The sequence below is a fragment of the Danio rerio genome, chromosome 7 (assembly GCF_052040795.2).
Source record: "Danio rerio strain M-AB ecotype USA chromosome 7, GRCz13ab, whole genome shotgun sequence".
NCBI lineage: Eukaryota > Metazoa > Chordata > Actinopteri > Cypriniformes > Danionidae > Danio > Danio rerio.
Window position 1 is genome coordinate 25,703,513 of NC_141027.1, and position 22,147 is coordinate 25,725,659.

The 22,147-nt window shown below is 33.2% G+C and overlaps 1 protein-coding gene across 7 annotated transcripts in view; it reads right to left on the reverse strand.

The window, feature by feature from the left end:
- dysf (dysferlin, limb girdle muscular dystrophy 2B (autosomal recessive)) overlaps positions 1 to 22,147 on the reverse strand; it is a 153,008-nt gene that overhangs the window by 103,761 nt on the left and 27,100 nt on the right. For 6 of the 7 annotated variants that reach the window (NM_001442068.1, NM_001442066.1, NM_001442063.1 and 3 more), the window contains 16 exon segments: positions 616 to 731; positions 2,564 to 2,646; positions 2,747 to 2,790; positions 2,883 to 2,951; positions 4,417 to 4,520; positions 4,588 to 4,714; positions 4,806 to 4,921; positions 5,960 to 5,990; positions 6,217 to 6,267; positions 6,362 to 6,424; positions 6,500 to 6,628; positions 12,385 to 12,602; positions 16,152 to 16,266; positions 19,017 to 19,122; positions 20,277 to 20,368; positions 20,497 to 20,552. In NM_001442068.1, coding sequence (NP_001428997.1) covers positions 616 to 731; positions 2,564 to 2,646; positions 2,747 to 2,790; positions 2,883 to 2,951; positions 4,417 to 4,520; positions 4,588 to 4,714; positions 4,806 to 4,921; positions 5,960 to 5,990; positions 6,217 to 6,267; positions 6,362 to 6,424; positions 6,500 to 6,628; positions 12,385 to 12,602; positions 16,152 to 16,266; positions 19,017 to 19,122; positions 20,277 to 20,290 — 1,386 coding nt within the window. In that variant the 5' untranslated portion in view covers positions 20,291 to 20,368; positions 20,497 to 20,552. 7 annotated transcript variants of the gene reach the window in all.

The following is a 22,147-nucleotide window of genomic DNA, read 5'->3' on the forward strand; positions in this document are numbered from 1 at the left end:
TGTGTTGCCATGTCTTGGTACATTACTAACATCTTATTACACACTGGTAATGCTAGCCTATTGTTGAACTTTGTTAACATGTTTTAAAATGCTGCTAGCCTGTTTTAGCATATTAATAGCATGTTGTTAGAATGTTTTATAATACGTTTTAATACAATGCGACCAAATTTATGAAATTGCTATTACACAATGGTTATGTTTTAGCAAGTTAAAAATATTTACCTCAGTATCAGCATTGATTTAGACACTTAAACATTGTGAAACTGTTTATGTTTAGAAAATTGAAAAAATATGTTTCTACAAAAAAATTTAAGATATAAAGGTCAAAATAATGGTGCAAAGTGGTGAAATAATTTGATGTTTAGCATAAAATAAATTACATGTTTATACAAACATGTTTAAATATCCATAACACAGAAGGGGTTATATACTAAAAACTAAATAAAGTGGTGAAACTATTTAGTAATACAAAATTGTTTTAATACTAATGTAGTGAAACTATTTTGATGTTTAGAAACATTTTAAAATATGAAGACAAATACATGTTTACTCTAAGAAATTGCCTGATAACCTTGCATATTAAAAAAAAAAAAAAAAAAATCAACTAAATATCACCTTTCCCAGGTTTAGTGCCTCGTGTGGGTCTGAGAAAGCTGTGAACTCTCGAGGACTCCCATACATGTTGACGAAGCAGGGTCCAAAGGTCGGAAGAAAGCCTATACTGTCATCCACTTAACAATATAAAAAGGAGAAGAACAAAAATTAGGCACAATTATACATTATATATACAAAATTATGCATTAAAACAAATGAACACATGATTGCTGACCACATGGTTTTATATATATATATATATATATATATATATATATATATATATATATATATATATATATATATATATATATATATATATATATATATGTATATATATATATATATATATATATAAATATATATATATATATAAGTGATCTAGATCCGTGTTAAAAATTCTGTGAAAAAATATTCAGAAAATCTTTATCTAAAGACCAGTTTAATTAACCTTTATGCAACTAATAAACTTCAAGCTCTGCAACCCAACGTAAGGACAAATCTACTGATCATCTACTCTACTGCACACAAATTTAAGATCAGAGAGACACACATACTAGTGTCGCAGAGGGTCCTGGCAGGAAACTCATCTGAATGCGTAGAGAAATAAATATTTTAAGAAAATAAGTATAATAGAAGTGAATGACAGCTGATGCTAAACATCACGACCCATGCATGTGACATGCACGTATTAATCACAACACCAAAAAAGGAGAAATTGATTGATTCTAAAATTTTCAACATGGAAAAAGCTCTAGCAGACATTGTTAGATTTGTTAGACAGCTCACAAACTATGGTGGAAGCAACAACCAGCTGCTAAGGTTCTCAAAGCAATTACAAGAACACTGAAATTTCCTACAATCGCTTTTTTTAATTATATATATTTTTTTTCAAATGTACCACTTCATTTATATCAACCAAAGCCACATTAAAAAATTTACCTGTCTAACCACCATGCCAATATCATGGATGCTAATGTTTACAAAACATTCTCCAAAATGCAGTGTTAATTTCATTCTCAGGTTTCAATTCACACCTAACTCTTATGATGACAAAATGAAGACTTCAAATCAGCAAGCAAACAACAAGTATGCTTTTTCCCATCCACACAAGAACATTACTAAACTGTGATGTTTTTCAGCATGGAAGATGCACTTAAAGGTGAGCAATGTTTTCTTTTGATGCTTTCTGTGTACTTTTACCTATACTAGCTAATTAGGCAGTGAGCACAATTGAATTACAGTAATAAATTAAATGAAGTGTAAAAAAGTTAAGAAATTAGCTTGAAAAAGACCAATAAAACTTTTTACTAACAAACTGACAATATTTAGAGTACCATTATTCAACAATAATGTCTGATGTTTTTAATATTGGAAGGTTAACACACTTCATCTTTAAAAAATATAGTTCAGTGGTTCTCAACCATTTAGTTTATTCATTCATTCATTTTCTTTTCGGCTTAGTCCCTTTATTAATCTGAGGTTGCCACAGCGGAATGAACCACCAACTTATCCAGTAAATGTTTTAAGCAGCGGATGCCCTTTCAGCTGCAACCCATCTCTGGGAAACATCCATACAATCTCATTCACACTCATACACTATGGACAATTTAGCCTACACAAATTCACCTGTACCACATGTTTTTGGACTGTGGAAGAACTTGCAAACTCCACACAGAAACGCCAACTGACCCAGCCGAGGCTCGAACCAGCGACCTTCTTGCTGTGAGGCCACAGCACTACCTATTGCGCCACCACGTCACCATTATTTATTTAATAAAAGAAAAATAAATCTTGAAAACTAATGTTGTAAACTGTGGCCTTAGAGTCAAACAAGTTGAGAAGCACTGAAACAATGTGTAAATCAGTCGATTCAAATGTGGAGTCCTGTAGATTTGCACTACTATTTAACAACAGCTGTATTAACAACAAACTACATAGTTTGTGTGTTTTTCAAAAGATAGCATACCTTCAATATCTCCTCCAGGGGCTGAGATTTTAGACATGCATAAGTGTGCTGTGCCAATGACATCATTATGACTCGCACGATCCCTAAGAAAATGACAATGGGAAATTATTCAAGTTAATACTCTTACATCAGAAATAAAGCAGTTCATACTGTATCAAAGACATGGAAACAACTTTATCTCACCAATCTAAAATACGTATTCTCATCTTTTCACACATGGATGGAAACTGGGGCAAGACAAACAGACTGTCAGTAAATGTGATGAAGGACTTGTTACAGTAAGTTGTTCTGTTCTGTGAGTGTACAGTATGTTCTTTACCCTGATGGGCAGAGTGAGGCACTGGTTCCACTGAGGGTTAGCGCATTTCTCCAGAATCTTACTACTTATCTAAAGATATAAAAAAATATATATCCATTATATCACTATGCTTTGAGCAACCTTTTAACTCTGTGAAATTTGACATATAAAACAATAGAGTATTTTAAAAATATTTTAAAAATAATATATACTTTAAAATGTGTCTGATTATTATCTCTCATGTGAAATTGTAATTGTCAAATTTTTCCCAAGTGCAAGGAAATTTTCACAAATGTTCAGTATTTCCTGTAATGTTATTTCTTCTCAAGAAAGTCTTACTTCTTATAATCTGAATTGAATAAAAGCAGTTTTAAAATTCTCGAAAATAACAATAAGGTCAATATTATTAGCCTAAAGCTTTGTGTGATAAAAAACAAACCACAGTTGTCCAAAGACAACTACCTTACCTACAGGAAACCTAATTCTGGAAGAAAATTATTCATTGGATTTACTTCATTATTTAAAAGTAAGTGGTTGCAAACAATTTCTATGGGCTGAATTGAAATAAACAAATTAAATTTAATAATATTCAACTTAATTGTCAGTTGAATACTAGTATATTGCAGAAAAACTAATAATAACGTTATGTACTGTTATTGTGGCATAAACAAAAGAAATTGGTTATTACAAATTATTTATTAAAACTATGGTATTTAAAAATGTGGCATTAGTAAAAAAGAAAATCTGCACACTGCCACTTTTAACAAGAAAACAGGAGAATTCAAGAAATAGTCAAGCTCTACACCTCACATCTGCAAACAATAATCACACCAATCAACCAACAAGCCAGTAAACAAAACAAAAAAATACAAAAAACAATAAAAACCACAACAGAATACACATGTAAATATAAGACATATACATAAATATACAATTACAAAAAAGATTTCGAAACAAATTCCAAATTTAAACCCCTCAGAGACGAAGTATTGTGTAAATGTAATGCACAATGTGTAAATGTAAAATGCTTCCCTCTGCAATGGAAGTCTACCTGGCTCTTTGGTTGATTGGTGTGATTATTGTTTGCAGGAGTGAGCTGTAGAGCTTGACTATTTCTTGAGTTCTCCTGTTGTCTTGTTTAGAAGACCATGTAGGTCAAAACGTTGTTACAATAAATCCTTTTTTGAGAGGTAAAGTGGTAGTGTGCTGATTTTCTTTTTACTTTTTCCACTTTGTTTGTTTTGATCAAGCACCTGCCATCGAAAGTCTCAGATGTGTGCACATTTCTATTTTTGGTTGCTTAAAAATGTGATTAAAAAGCACTTGGGATTTATTTTAAATAATTAAAAATTTAGAGAAGGGCTAATAAAGTTGCATTAAACTTTATACAAAAAATATAATTTAAACCATTTGTTGAAATCAGAATCAGTAGAAAATACTTTAACACTACCCATCAATTCCACTAAATGATTACTGACTGTGTGTCAGGGCCATTAGATTTCAGCTTTTATGGTTAACACCCACAGTTTAACTATATTCGCAAAGACAAAACTACCGTTTTTCCTGCAAAGTTGACCTCCACCAATGGATCCACCAGGTTCTTTCGATTAGTGTCAAAGCCAAGGAAATGTTTGACATCGTCAATTAGAGCATCATCCACTGTCCAAAGAGAAGAGCAGATTAACAGATGCAAGCAGAAACACAACCAGTGGTGTTTGACACTCACTCTGAGGAAGGTCTTCTGCTCTGTAGACTCTCAGAGTGAACGTGGCTCCTCTCAGGGTTAGACCAGCTGGTCTCAACAGATTGGCCTCTATGTCCTCCTTTTCCTCCACACCCTCTTTCTTATCCATCTAAAACACAGATTGCATTGTAAAGATCACTTTTCAGTTTATTGATGTCTCAGTTCATTAACAATCTGATATATATCTCCTTATCACTTACCGGAGGTTCATCTCCTGCGGCCAGCACAAACATGCTGACCTTCAAATAACCTCTGGCCCCTGCAGAAAGATCATCAGGGTCTGCCAGCAACAACCATTTTCTGAGAATAGCATGTCCTGTTCAGATTAGAAAAGACAGCGCTGATTTTAAAAACACTGGGGGGCTTTTAGCTTCAGTTTTAAAGGCAACAAATGCAATTGAATCCTCAAAACAGACATGTTATATTCAAAACAGTGTCCAAATACAGATGTTTGTTTCTTCTGAAACACAATCAAATTGGTGTTTTTGAAACAGTTCTTTACATCACATTTTGAACATGTGTATGGCAAGCCAATTCACATTTAATCTATAAGCTGTACTAGTACTGTATTTAATGCAATGCTACTATTAACTATTGTTAGATACTGATGTATGTTACAATAAGTCATTCATTCATTCATTTTTCTTTGGCTTAGTCCCTAATTTATCAGCCACAGTGGAATGAACCGACAACTTTTCTGGCATGTGTTTTAAGCTGAGGATGAAGGGATTATTCAATTCACTTATAGCGCTTATATATAGCGTATATTTAGTGAATGTCTTTGCCCTGGGGGGGAAACCAATGCAAACACAGTGAGAACATGCAAACTCCACACAGAAATGCCAACTGAACCAGCCAAGACTAGCGACCTTCTTGCTGTGAGACGACAGTGCTAACCATTGAGCCATAAAGCTGTAGTGTATGTGTGTGAATGAGAGTATATGAGTGTTTCCCAGTAATAGATTGCAGCTAGAAGCGCATTCGCTGCATAAAACATATCCCGCATAAGTTGGTGGTTCATTCCGCTGTGGTGACCCCTGATTACTAAAGGGACGTTGCCGAAAAAGAAATTGAATGAATGAATTAAATAATAAAGCAAATAATAAATACATCTATCTAATTACAAATATAAATATATAAATACTAATATCTAATGGACAAGTATTAGTATTTTATAATGTACTAGTAACCAAAGAAAAAACACTAGCATCCAAATAATAGGTTTTTAATGGAAAATGTGCTAATACTGAAAATAGGTTCTAGCACCATAAACATACAGTATATACTAAGGTTTTATAGAATAAAAGTAAAATTGGCTTGCCATACCATGTGGTCATAATGGACTATAACTTACGGTGTTCATTATAAACCATGCCAACATCCAGCTGAAAGACAAAACAAAGACACAAAATCAGCAGTATTATGAGCAAAGCCTGAAATAACAGACACATGTGTGCTGAAACAGAGATCAGACGAAAAAATGTGGCCAGTAAAAAAATAAAAATAAAGAAGTCCTGGAAATGAGAAGAAACCACCAAATGAAGACAGCGATTAAGAAAATAAAAGGATAGAGGGAAGAAGAAAAATAACAAAGACTAAAAGCAAGTCTACCTTGAATTCTCCAATGACAGAGTCTTTCCGTAGTGACTTGGAATCAAATACCTAAAAAAGCACATAGACAAGGTAACAACAAAGGTAAACAACAACAGAAGCATTAATAGAAATAACAATAATAATACAACAACAAAAAACTTACGGTTATGAATATTGGCTCATCAAAAAGATCCGAAGGTTTCTCAAAGAAGTTTAGAAAAAAGGTCTGGAAGTAAAACACAATTAATCAGCTTTTTGCAAAATTATTGAATATTTTTTCCACAAGTCGGAAAAAGGCTACCTCATCAAAAAATGGATTATTGCCCTTTTTAATGCGGGTTCTCTTTGTCTGTCCTCCAACTGTGACTTTGACGACTGGTTTGATGTTGACACCAGGAAGCTGCCTTCCTTCAATGATGCGCAGCCGAACCTAAAACGAACATACATTTAATTCATGCTTCTAGACTTATTATTAAGTATTTTTAAACTCATTTTTGGATGAATGCATCTGTTAAATGTCTAAATCAATGGTTCCCAAATTATTTTTACATTATTGCTTTCACATTAAATGGAAATCTAGCACATATCAAAATAGTTAATGATACAAAAGTAAAAATAATATAACTAATATTAAGCACTGACCTTTTTTCAGAAATAAAATTATATTAATTAATTTTTTTTTACAGCTTAGTCCCTTTATTAATCTGGGATTGCCAGAAAGGAATGAACCACCACCTTATCCAGCATATGTTTTATGTAGCGGATGCCCTTCCAGCCGCAACCCATCACTGGGAAACCCATACACACATACATACACTATGGATGGCACAATTTAGCTTACCCAATTCACCTATACTGCATGTCTTTGGACCTGTGGGGAAACCAGAGCACCCGGAGGAAACCCACGCCAACACGGGGAGAACATACAAAGTCAATACAGAAATGCCAACTGACCCAACCGAGGCTTGAGCCAGCGATAAAATTATATAACTTTATTTTATTATTTTATGTATATTATATTATTAAATCATTTTGAAGTTAAGATTACAGCTGTTACTTGGTTTTATACTAATGTTAATAAGAAAACAAAATGCTGAAATCTGTCTAATTTAGCATTACTTTACTCTGAATTCTTTCGATAGGTACTGTATGTATTATTATGTCTAACTATGGTGGCACGGTGGCGCAGGGGTAGCGCTGTCGCCTCACAGCAAGAAGGTCACTGGTTTAAGCCTCGGCTGGGTCAGCTGGCATTTCCGTGTGGAGTTTGCATGTTGTCCCCGTGTTCGTATGGGTTTCCTCCGGGTGCTCCGGTTTCCCCCACAGTCCAAAGACATGCAGTGTAGGTGAATTGGGTAAGCTAAATTGTCAGTAGTGTATGTGTGTGTGAATGGGAGTGTATGGCTGTTTCCCAGTGATGGGTTGCACCTGGGAGGGCATCCGCTGTGTAAAACATGTGCTGGATAAGTTGGTGGTTCATTCCGCTTTGGTGACGCCAGAGGGACTAAGCCAAAAAGAAAATGAATGAATGAATGAATGAATGAATGTCTAACTATAGACTGAAGTCAAAGTTTGTTTGTTTTCTGTTGAGCAATAAAACTGAATAGATGCAGAAAACACATTATACTGAGACTATAGTTATTACTAGTAAAACAAAATATAACAATAAATATTAATAAAAAATTAAATACATAAATGTACGAAAACAGTTAATCAAAACTAAAGTGGATGAAATAGTATTAATAATAATAATAATTTACTATAAACAGTAATGATTGAATGATTGAATGAATGAATGAATGAATGAATGAATGAATGTGTTTTATATGTGCTCTAGTCAAAACACTTCAGCTTAACCTCTGGGTTATTCTTGGCTCTGTTCTACAATTTAACACGTACATGTTTGTTTTATTAACACACTTAATAGATTGTCTTGTCTAGAGCAAATAAACAAGTTGAATGCCAAAATAAATTTTTGATATTGCACAGCACTTTCTGTTACCGCAAGATGGCACTGTTTTCAAAGCAGAAGTATTAAGGGTTTCAAACTCAGTTCTTGGAGGGAGGCAGCTCTACACCGTTTAGCTCTAACCCTAATTAAACACACATGCTCAAACTAATTTGTGACAATCAAGGTTGTTTCATACCTATAGGTAAAAACTGAGTTTGACAAGTAAAAACAATGGAGACAGTAGACTCGAAAATGAATTTACTGAAGCGGTTATAAACTTTTTTACATTTCTTTCTTCTGTTGAACACAAAACAAGACATTCTGAGAAATATTAACAGCCATTGACATATTAGGAATGGAAAAAAAGCTATGAAAGTCAATGACATTTACATGGAAATCAGTAATCTAATTATAATGCCTTATGCCAGTGGTTCTCAAACTTTTTTCACCAAGTACCACCTTAGAAAAAAATCGTCTCTCCAAGTACCACCTTACGACGCTATTTTTTAACCAGTATTAAAAAATAGCGTCGTAAGCCTAATTAAGCAGCTACAGGTGTGCACAGTTTTACTAATATGCAGATTACTTCCTATTAGTAAGAATATGTATTATTGTCAGTCACTTTAAACATTTGAAATAGTCTGAACATTAACTATGCTTGCAGATAAAAAAAAAGTTTTTGTTAAAATGTGCTTTTAAAAGTTCATAAAAAAATGGCGCTGTTCTTAAAAAGTAAAAAGAAAACTGCTGTACTTAAATCTAAAGTATTCATAGTAGCCTATTCATCATAAGCTGGAAATGCTGCTTGGACCTTATAAATATAGGCTATATGTCATATTCATACACTTTCAGACAAATCTTGAAATAAATGTTAAATGTACATGACAGGGTTCATACAGGCACAGCCTAATGAAAATCAATTCCAGCACCTATTTTTTTTTTTTCACGACTGACATGCTTTGTATTGAAGACCTGAAATGTATTCTCAGAAACCCATAAAACATTGCATAGGAATAGATACAAATAAAAACCATTAATAATGATATTTATTAATCATATATTAATAATATAATAAACCTGCACTAAGTCATTGTGAAATCTTTTTTGTACTCAAGTAAAAATACTATTACACTGCTAAAATAACACAAATTTTAGTAAATAATACTAATATTAGGTAAAAGTACAAATTACTCTTTTAAAAAGTACTAGTTGGTTACTTTTGAAAAAAAATCTGATTTTCATTATGAAATCACTTTTTTTTTAAGTGTAAACCTGATTTAATGGTTTGATTGCTTACATCCCAAAGCTACATGTATAATTTGCACTAACAAAGGAAGTATAGTCAATTTTTCCTTTCATGACAATTAATCTTTTTCAATAGCACTGGTAAAACTACCAAATAATCTTTAAGGCCATAGAGACACTTTTTGCCCATTTTTAAAAATATATATTTTTAAGCTTAGAAAGGTTAAATTAAAGTATATGGTAAAAAGATTTAAATTTAGCCTTTTATTTACATATTTTACACTATTTTCTTTACAATATGGCAAATTTGTTTCTTAAATAGCTGTACATCACATGTAGATTTTATTTTACACTTAATCTTAATCTAAAATAGAAACGTAAAAAAATACAAGTGCACTGTCAGCAAAAAAATAAAACAAATGACTTCATTTTACTTGAGGTATTTGAAATATGACGACACTACATTTATCAAAGCAGTGCTTTAAGAGCCTTATTGTAAATTGTGATAAATAAACAATAAGTAACAACGGATTGCTTTGACCTGTAATGCTTTAGGACAGATCAGAATACAGCATAATGTATAAATCACACAAATACCTCATCCAGAAACATTTCCAGCATAATTATTTTGTCGTAAAGAAATAAAAAATGTTCCACCTTTGCTTAAAGTAAGTTTCACTTCACAACACAGCCAAATAAGAAGACCATTAGCATTGTCATCGATCATGTATGAATCTATTTCTAAATATTTGACAACTTTGAATACTTTTGACTAAATTTAGTTAAGGAGCAAAGATAAATAATGTCTACTTTAATAGTGGAAAGATCGCGATTGTATTCTATCTGAGCACACACGCGATCATAAGAGCACTTGCAGTTCATTTGAAAAAAGCCTATTTAAGAGCTCGCATATCTGTTTTAGCGATTTGCGTACATGAATGCGCTCTCGTGTTAAAATAGAGCACTCGCCGCATTTGCAGAAATGAGTAATTGCGCAATACCTTCATTCCCGCGCCGCCATTCAGAATGGATTTAGAGGAGTGACAGGTCAGAGGCGAGTCGACTGGCTGTCGGAGAGCGAAACGTGTATGAAGATCATCAAAAACGCATGAAATATGTCCGCGGTTTAATTACTCTGCTAGACATCTCTGTAGTGAAAAGCATTATTCCAACAAAACATTTGTTTTTTAAGTTGTTTTTTCTGTCTCTGCAACACAGAAAGTCTTTGTCCCGCCCTTACGTTTCACGCAACTAGACAAGGTCGACTGTGATTGGTCACTTTTCATGTCAGTCAAATCACGCTTCAGAATCAATTCTTAAACTTCGGAAACTGATTTTCAGCAGCTTATGACACAATGCACTAAAATAAACACTCTAAGCACAGCGTTGTGATCGTACGCTTCACAAAACAGCCAATGCTGATCACATCAATGTTATATTACGCATTAAAGAATTAAAAGTGTTAATTGTTTTTTTCATTATTCAGCGATTCCTCCGCGTACCACTAGGAGGAAGCCCGCGTACCACTAGTGGTACGCGTACCACAGTTTGAGAACCACTGCCTTATGCTAAATAAGACAATAATTTAATTAAGATGTTTACATGAGTTGCTTTTTGAATGCTCCTTTCATGTTCCCTATGTCATAGTACATAGTTTGATTAACGTCATTACATCACAATTTGATGCTAGTTTCCTTGGCCGTTTCACACAAAACCTGTTTGTGTTACATTTACATTTACATTTAGCAGACGCTTTTATCCAAAGCGACTTACAAATGAGGACAAGAAAGCAATTTACACAACTAAGAGCAACAATGAATAAGTGCCATAGGCAAGTTTCAGGTCTGTAAAGTCTCAGAAGGGAAGTAGTAGTAGTATTAGATTTTTTTTTTTTTTTTTTGTACAGTTAGTGTGATATTCAGAGAGGCAATTGCAGATTAGGAAGTGAAGTGGAGACTAAATAGTTGAGTTTTTAGTCGTTTCTTGAAAATAGCGAGTGACTCTGCTGTTCTGATGCAGTTAGGGAGTTCATTCCACCAACTGGGCAGATTGAGCATGAGCGTTCGCGAACGTGATTTCTTCCCTCTTTGGGATGGAGCCACGAGGCGTTCATATGGAACCATGTATGATTTCTGGCATTTCATTTGCAACAAGTTCTACTGAACTTGTCACACTGTGCATGCAAACACAATGGCGGATACATATTCTCAAGCAACAGGCCACCTCTGACATTTCATTTACTAACTTCATTCAACAAACTCAGAGGTGTTTCATAATGTCAATTTCATCCAGAATTCTGGCTCCAAAAATATAGCCATTCTTATTTGTTTGTCACCAAACGTGTGTGCCTCCATCGCAACATGTAGTGGAAAGTACTACAAAATGGTAATAGTTTGATTAAGGTGTTTACATGTCTGTACTGCACTTCAATAATGCGACTAAAATAGGAATATACTCCACATCTCCACGTCTTAATTTGATTTCTGTTTAGTTCAATTATGATTTTAGTCGGATTAAAGTAATCAAACATCAGTGTTTACATGATCAACTCTTAATCAGAGTATTATCTAAGTTGTATTAAAATCGGAGTATTGGTGTACATGTTAACATTCCTTACTGTCTGCTTGTTCAAAACATATTCTTTTGTGTTCAACAGTAGAAATAAACTTAAATAGGTTGAGATTGAATGAATAATGTGAGAATTTTCATTTCTGTGTGAACTATCCCTTTAAACTACTGGAGTAGACAGTATTTATCATGTGATTCCTTTAAGCAGAGAGCCAAGTCTAAAACAAGTAATATGAAACCATATTGCAATGTTTAGATGTATACATAAGTCATGACAGCATTTGGTTGAGCCACACAGACACAAAACATTGTTATTTGATAAAAAAAAAAGAGGAATATTTCCAGGCGTCTACAGAAATATATTCAAGACAAAGCAAATTGTGGATTCATACTAAGATTTATACATGTACATAAAAACAAACCTGAAGGTCCTGGGCTTTGTCGGACAGGGGGGATTTGTTGCTTTGGCGTTTCTTTTTCTTTAGTCCCTGGTTAAAGTTGGGTGGAGCCTTTTTGGGTGGTGCTGTAGGGGCGCCGATGTCCTGCCCCTGGGGTCCTGGAACAGGTTCAGGCTCCTCCGCCACCTCCATCATCAGCATGCTCTCAGTGTCATCCTCGCCCATAGTGTCCAATGAGAAAACTGCACATATACACAAGTAAGATAAATCACATTGCACAAATGTGATGTCATACTAGAGCTGCACGATTCTGTCTAAAATGAGAATAATGTTTTGGTTTGTTTTTGCTTAAAATCAAGATCACAATTTCCTTATGATTCTTTAGATGTAAAATAAAGGTTAATACGAGTAGGCTACTATTATTGTTATTGTCAAACATATAGTAAAACAACACCAATATCATTAGGTCTATGTGTAGGTCTACTGTTGGTTTGAATGATAAATTTTGTATAGACCTTATATCCTGGCTGTTTTGGCTGTTAATGCACAGTAAAGTGATTACATCGGAATATTACTATTCATAAATCTAAAGTTGAATTAATATGTTTGAGACATATGCTTACAATCTGGCACTGACAACATTATTATTACAACCTTTTTTTTTACTGGTACAATGAGGCATTTGTCATCAAATTCTCTCTAGCATTATATTAACCATTGTATAGGCTTGAGTAGTTATACACTGTTAAACATTTATTTTCATGCACAACACTTTGTGTTCGCTTCGAAAGAAAAACATATCAAATGCTTGTTGTAATCATAACTCTAAAATGTGATATGATCATTTAAATGATGTGCGCTCTTTCAGTTTCACTTTCACTGCCGAGTGATCTCCATGTCATGGCTGCCATCAGTTTGAGAAAAAAAACATGCACACATGCAACAAACTTCCCGTCTGGCTCTCAAACATTAGCCGCTTTTCCACTATCGTGCTGAATCGTACTTTGTGCTGATGCTGAACCATTCCAAATCTCAGTAGATAACAGAAATATAAACATTGATAATGTAACAATAATAGTGCATTTGTATTATAATGTATAGAAATGTATTTTTGGACAGGCCTTGTCAAAAGTAAGCGGGCACATTTACTAATAAAAAAATGTAGCACTTATATTTTTAAAAATCAATTAAATTACACACCAGTTTTATATCAAAAGTTGATAACGATATAAAATATATTAGTCTACATTTTGATGGTAAAAATAACCTTTTAAGTGATGGCTGTTATTTGTTTCAGTATTCAAACATTAACAAATGCATCAAGTTAAATAAAAACGAATAAGAAACAACACATATATCAGGATATAAAGCATTTAAAGGACTATTATATTTAGCAAAATGCTTCTCTTTTATCTTTGTATTGTTATCATTTTATTTTTGGTATTTTAATTATTTTTTTGTCTTAATAATTAACTAGCAAGCTATAAACAAATTCTTGCTTGACATTTTAGAAAATCTTATTTTTGTGTAGCTACCCAGTATATATTAAAGATCACCGAGAACAAAAAACAAAAACACAGAAACATGTTACATGCCCCCATACATGTCAAACTTGTGTATAACTGAATCATATAATGGCCTATAGCTGAAATTATGAAAATTGCTCATTTTATTTTTTTAAAATGTTTGTCAAAACGTATTGATATTTTTGAGTAAAAGCAACACAGACATTTAAGAATCTTTATTTTTTACTCATTCATTTATTTCACTTGTTTTTTGTTTTTGTTTTTTTGGTGCATATATAGGCTTTAATATAAACCATACAACAGTACCTTGGACAGCTACAGTGCCACTCCGTAAAGCTTTTAAGCAAAGTCCAAAAAAATAAAGAAAAAGTTTTAACCGTAGACTTTTGAATGGCCGACATTATAGCCCACCGTAACTGTCCTTCAGGTGGTAGCCAGTATTAAATTAACAAGCCGTCTGGGCTTTGAATTAAAAAGTGCAACTATTTCCTTGTTTTTCAAAGAGTCTGAAAGTTCGTGTTCCATGGATATAGCGATGTTGTTGTGGATTGTGTACATCGATGATGCTAAGCGTGTCTTTATTCGATGCGCAGCAGGGGAAAAAAGTCTTTCAGCAGTGCATGTAGTCGTTGGTAAAGTTTTTACACGGTCCCAATGGTGTAAAGTAACTACTTACAATACTCAAATTACTGTAATTGATTAGTTTTTCTCAGGAATTGTAATTTACTAAATCATTTAAAAAAAAATGTGTGCTTTTACTTTCCCTTGACTACATTTTTAGTGCAGTACCAGTACTTTTACTCCACTACTTTACTCCAAGTTTTAGAACTCAAAACTTTCTTGTTAGCCTAAAATAACTACAACTGATCCCAATCTACGACAATGACAGGCTGTGAAATGTGAACGTTTATTATATAACACATTGACTGGCTGTCTTATTACAGATCGGTTGATATGCACTGAGTGTTTTTGTGTGTTTAATCATAGCACTGGCCATCTATAAAGGATGTAGAGTGTTAAATTTGCATGCAGAAGTTTACATTTTAGAAAAACTATCCCGTTAAACTGCTGAAGTAGAGCAGAGATAATTGTGTGATACCTTTAATAAGAGAGTCAATTCTATAACAAGCAATATGAAACCATATTACAATGTATATATGTGTACATATGTCATGACATAAAGCGGTCACAATAGCTTTATAATTATTTAAAATGTTTAAATATGCCAAATTTTTTGCCAATCATAACAATAAACTAATTACTTGTGCTTATTATCATGCTTATCCACAGGACAGAAAAAAACACTATAAATAATATATACAAAATTGAATAGATAAACAAATTATTGTGTATATTTTTGGAATTGTGTGTGTGTGTGCGTACATATATATATATATATATATATATATATATATATATATATATATATATATATATATATATATATATATATATATATATATATATATATATATATATATGGCAAAAAATTTGGCATATTTAAACATTTTAAATAATTATAAAGCTATTGTGACCGCTTTATGTCATGACATATGTACACATATATACATTGTAATATGGTTTCATATTGCTTGTTATAGAAATGACTCTCTTATTAAAGGTATCACACAATTATCCCTGCTCTACTTCAGCAGTTTAACGGGATAGTTTTTCTAAAATGTAAACTTCTGCATGCAAATTTAACACTCTACATCCTTTATAGACGGCCAGTGCTATGATTAAACACACAAAAACACTCAGTGCATATCAACCATTCTGTAATAAGACAGCTAGTCAATGTGTTATATAATAATCGTTCACATTTCACAGCCTGTCATTGTTGCAGATTGGGATCAGTTGTAGTTGTTGATTACTTGTTAATTACTTATCAGTTGTTGATTACTTGTGCTTATTATCATGCTTATCCACAGGACAGAAAAAAAGACTATAAATAATATATACAAAATTTTATAGATAAACAATTATTGTGTATATTTTTTGAATTGTGTGTGTGTGCGTATATATATATATATATATATATATATATATATATATATATATATATATATATATATATATATATATATATATATATATATATATATATATAGATGTCAGAATCTTGATCACAATAGAAGTGGAACACAGGAATCAGTACAAAATAAAACAAAAAATTACATTCATGAACGCTTTAAATCTATACAGTTGATGAATGTATGAATGAAAACTACTGTACTGCATGTTTGAAGTAATACTACAGCTGACCTGTGACTGTGTCCAGCTCCACCGGTGTGTGCTGGGCCTCTGGCTGTGGAGGAGGCTGAAAGATGGGCGTCATCCCTGGAGGAGGGATGTAGGAGACCTGCAGGGTTATTGTGGCCTGGCAGAGAGAATACAGATTGAAGATTTTTTTGAACATTCATTAGAAAAACTGAAGAGCACAAGATCTGCAATGATGCAACAATAATGAAAAAAGCTGCAATAAATTCCAGCTTAATCTTTTCACTGTTGCAATTCTGATATGGATGAAGTACATTTTGTTTTTTTCATCAGTCTGTTGCCATATTTGGCTTCCTTAAAACATTTATTTTTCATTTAAATATTGGATGTTTTAATTAAAAAAAAGAAATCCATACTTCTGTTCAGCAAAGGCACATAAAATTGATGAAACATTACATTTAAAAAAAAGTACATACAATTGATTTTTTTAATTATTAAAAAATGGATTTCAGTAGAAATGCACCAATTCTGCATATTTAAAATTATTCTTAAACTAATGCTGACAGATTAATGATCATTACATTTCAATTATGAATAATCATTTTATTATTTGAATTGCAATTCTACACAATATTAGTGCTTTTAAAATACTTTTTAACAAATAAATCCTAAATAAAGCTGCTTTCATTGTTCTTCATTCATTTTGTTAAATGACAAAATCACTTGATCTTTTCTAAAAAGCTTATCAAAGTGTAAAATGAAGATTTATGTTTTGGGAGGGTTGAAAATTTTAAAGTTGCATGATGAAGTTGTTTTTTGAGATTAGACCGGCGTCAGGGTGATACTTTATAAAGTGCTTTCCTAAAATTATTTCCGTACTCAGCTATTTCAAGAGTACACGGATGCAGAAGAGCTAAGAAAACCAGCTCCACCTTTCCCTCTCCTTCTTTTCGCTCTCCATCATCCAACGTCAACCTACAAAACCACACACAATTCCAGGAAGTGGCACTGTGTTGTGTAAGAAATAGCCTTGTAGTATTTCTTTAAAATGCCTTTCTTAAATTACATATGGGACAGGGATGATGTGAATTGAAGATTCTTTTCCAGAGAAACGGGCAAAATAGGACATGAAGGTGGGGTCTTTTAAAGAAAGTCTGTTCCCTCAGTGTTTGTAATGGACCAGGGCAGCTGTTTTAGGCATCCAAGAACAAGTTATATACTCAAGTTAAGACCAGGTATTCTAAACTTGCAAAATTGACATGTGCTGCCCCATAAACGTTGTTATTTATGCTTGAATAGGGTTAAAATGCTTATATTTTATGTTTGAGGAGCCAATGGACATGTGAGCCCAGTTAACTAAAAACAGCTACATTGACTAAATGACTTCACCAATAGACTGCATTAGCTACTTTTAGCAGTTTTGCTTCCAGAAGCTTTTGAATGCATCATTTGAAGGAAGCATTTTGACCTTTTGGATGTATGAGCTTTCTTCGTAGATTTTGTTATTAAATATGATACTTTGAAACAAATAAGTAAGGAATAATGAATAATAGGCCTATGAATTATTAGAAGAATAATACACCCCAGTGGTGGTGATGCAAAGTGTATTGGCAGTTACACCAGACCAGAGTTAATGTATTACGATTTTCACAACTAAAGACAGTTTAAAATCTGTAAAGCTATTGCAAAAAATTGTTCAAGAAATTGACCTTCAGATTGTCAAAATGCATCGCTATTCCCTTTTGATTAGATTCAGAGCTTATTTTAACAGCAGAAGGCGCTGTTTGCTTTACACACAACCTTGCTCTGATTGCATCCAATTCCTTACACATACCACCAAAGCATTAAGTGAATTACAAGGCACAGTGAACTGTGATTACATTAATCTCCTGACATAAAAGCCAAATTAGCCTAACACTCGTCCTCATGTGCATTTGACTGTACAGTTAAAAACAAATAATTGAACTCAAACAAAATGTATTGCTCGAGGGAAAACATCCCTGATTAAATAGAACAAGTGCGAATTTTTGCTATCGAAACCTGATTGTTGCATTCTATTTGTAAATGGCTCCTTTATTTAGAGGATCACACTTATTCCACCGTAAGTGCAGCTGAACTTTCTCCTATTCATAGTGATATGTGCACTACCTCCACCAAGATCATATATATTTTTCAAACAACTGATCATGTTTAGGTACCCTGCTTTTGCTGCTTTCAGCTTGCTTAATTGTGGTCAGTGTCTTGAAACAATCGGCATTGTATTAAAATCTATGAAAATGTGAAAGTGACCTAACTTGACCAAAAATGTCCAGGGTTCAACAGGGAATCTGCAGGTTTCTAGGAGCTATATTTAAGATGTTTTAAGACCTTTTTAATACCACAAAGAACGAAATTATTTTGAAACACAAATAATTACCATCCTTAACACTTTTTATTGTATATCATGCTGCCACTGTAATCATTGCCGTAATGCCAAAAATCATCCAATTCCAGTCCCAAGCTGATCAATTGGTGCATATCTGCTAATGTACTGGTTGATGCAGCAGTCATAAGCTATTATAGAGCGAAATCCCCACAAACTCTGCTTGTGTAAGTAAAATCCCAGTAAACGTTGCTTGCGTAAGCAAAATCCCTGTGAGCATGTATTTTATTAGGTTCCATCTATTTTGTTCTGGGTGACAAATAGATGAAAATATTTTCAGTAGATTTCAAATTGGACAAAAAATCATATTTACGGCATCATTTTAATTGCATTTTAAGACCATTGCAATGCATATTTAAGACATTTTAAGACTATATAAGGCCTTATTTTTATACTATGGAATCTTAGACTTTTTAATACCAAGGATATTCAGACAGACAGCCATGTAGTTGATCAGTAGGAAAGAAAGACAAAACAGAGAAACGCACCCCAGTGCTGTTTCTCTTTGTGTCGACCAGGGACACGGTAAAAGTAGCAGCCAGGTTTGGAGAATTGAGCACATCTCGAAGAGCAACTCGACACTCCCCCAGAAACCTGCAAACATACACAAAGGCAAAATTTAACAACGGGCATGCTATTTAAAGAGGTGAATGTACAATCCGATGGCCAGAAATAAAGCTAAACAGTTGTGACAGATTACTAGGCTTTGACCCTATGGGACAATTTTTTTCGCTGTCTAGCCGGCTTTTCTAAAAACGACCGTTCTTATGTTGCTTTCAGTGGCTCAGATAAGGTTTGAAAGGAAAGAGATGACAAGCCGCCCTGACTCACTTCCTGTGGGCATTGCTCTCCATCCAATTGGCTTTTCCTTCCTTTTTTCCCTGCTCTCAAATATCTTTATTTCTTAAAGGAGCAATACTTCTCCCAATATTGAGGGGTCTCAAGCTATTAACCCCTTTTTCATCTTATGCATTTGTGTTTTTACAAAAAGCCTGGATTTCAAATTGGTTATAATAATTTAATGAGTATGTACTGTTTTCTATTACATTTACATTACATTTAGACATATTAAGACATTGTTACCAGGTTTTAAAGGCAATATTATACAGTGAACCAGTGTATGCTATAGATATATGCTACCATTTAAAACTTTTGGCTGAATATGCATTAGATTATTTAAGAAATTGTTATTTTCTTCACTGTTAAACTGATCAAAGGTGACATTACAAAATATTTGTATTCTAAATAAATACTGTTCTTCTGTTAACTAATAATCCTGAAATAGTACCGATTTTTTCACAAAGATAAACAAAAAAGGAATTTTTAAGGCATCTTGTCATTACAAGATATTACATATTGAAACATTAAAATAGAAAACAGTTAAATGCTTCTATTACAAAGGTTTACCATTATTATTGTGTTTTTATCAATTGAATACAGCCCTAATGGATTTGGTTTCTAAAGGCTTATTGGGTTTCTATATTAGTCTAATTTATTAGAGATTAGACACACTAAAACCCACTGAGGAAGCAGTTCTGGGCAGATAAGATATGGCTGTTTACCACATTCTCCAACTAGTCATTTAAACAATAGCACATTCCATTAATTCTACAGCTCTCCCAACTGAATTGTTGAGCAACTGATTTAGGTAGGCAGAGATGTTGCCTAATTTTTTGAGATCCACATTCTTACACTTTTATTACCAGTAAAAAAAGAGAAAATGGGAGTAAATGAAAGAGAAACCTTACCTATTCCTGCCCATTTTCTCATGGTCTTTAACGACAACATGAAGCTCTGCTCCCGAATCTAAAGGAACACCCTTCAGGTCCCACTCAAAGCCCTGTGGGAAGGAAAAGTAAAAATAGAAAATAATGACTTGGTTAAAACGTTTGTAACATCAATTATGTTAACAAACTGAAGTGGTTAAATGACAACTGTAAGTTAAATGTAAGAAGCAATTCGACTGACCTCATTCCAGACAGGATTGACATTATTTTTGATGACTTTAGTCTTCTTTTTTGTCCCTATAAAATAAAAAAAAAATGGTTGACATTTTTGTATATTTCAATTGAGTTGCATGACATATAGAAAATAATGTTTAATTGCATGTCTGACACCAGAGGTAGATCTAATTTAGATGCCAGTTTTATTTAAGCTGTTTTTCAGGTATTAAAACCATAAATGTGTAATGAAGCTGTAAACTCTGGGGTTTTTAGTATATTTGAATATACTTTTTTCCTACAAAACATTACAGACTATAGCAGTGGTTACCAAATTGCGGGTCGGGAGACAATGAGGGAGGGTTTCTTACATAGGTTATTAAACCATCAGAATCACCATATTTTATGCATAACCTACAGAAGATAAAAATAGTATTTATAGTTACATAAATAAACAACGTACAAATAAAAAGCCAGTTAATATAAAACAAAACAAATGAATAATGACTTTATATTTAAAAATTATAAGAGTTATATGGTATATTAGTTTCTATTGGTGTGTGTGCACCGTTGTGTGCAATGTTTGTATGTTTATAACCACCTTTGAGGAAAGTGGAGGTCGCGAGTCACTGGAATTGTTATTTTGGGGGTCGTAGGCTGAAAAGTTTGGGAACCCCTGGACTATAGTATCAATTGTTTTATCATTTATAACAGAAGACAAAAATGTCATTGAACAAAACAATAGTTTATCCACAGTACCAAAGCATTCATCCCAGTCATATATAGATTAACAATAATTTGATGACATATTACAGTAAAATACTTATTTAAGGATGAAACTGCAGCCAAAAAGTACAACTGTCAGAAATGCATGCATATTTACAATACATGCGTATTTTATTCCACAAAAAAAACTTGCATTTAATATGCTCTCTATGTATATTCAATATCTGCTGTAAATTGTATTTGACGCAAACACCATAATTGTATGTCTCCTTTTAGTCCTTATAAATAAATATACTAAATGTTTTTAGCAGATTGTATTTTTAATTAATTAATGAAATAATAATAATAAGGCTTTGTGCATCTAATTAAATCAGGGCATATGAGGACAGTCCATCTGACGCAATATTCTGCAATGGCTGGCCTCCAATAAACCCATGATGAAAATGTTTTCAGTAAGAGGAAGATGGACAATAGGTACTGACTTCCACCTGACAAATACAGATGAAAGATTTCCACAGGGACAAAGATTAGGCTTGACATCGAGCCTCTACTGGTGAAGGACAATTTATAACTGATCTAATGAGCAGACTCGCAATTCTCAAGGTGTTCTGAGACCTCTTGCTACAAATGGTAGTCAAATGTACATACAAGCAGGCTATCAAAACTAGTACACCATGTCCATTGTATCGCTACTGGTCTGTCACGCTATTAAGTGTAACAGGAAAGAGCTACGTTTACCTTCCTGTTTTGATTTTGAATGTCAAGAGGCATGTTTATAGCAAAAACAAGCATCTTTGGCAGATACAAGCTCAGTGGCATTGTGGGAAAGCCCTCTCAGATTACCTGAAATAGACTTAGAGCCTGAAAACATCTGTACAACCCCAAAGAGGACAACAAAAATTGAGGAAAATACTGGCATGACATTCTCAATCATGACGGAAACTGGTGGGAAT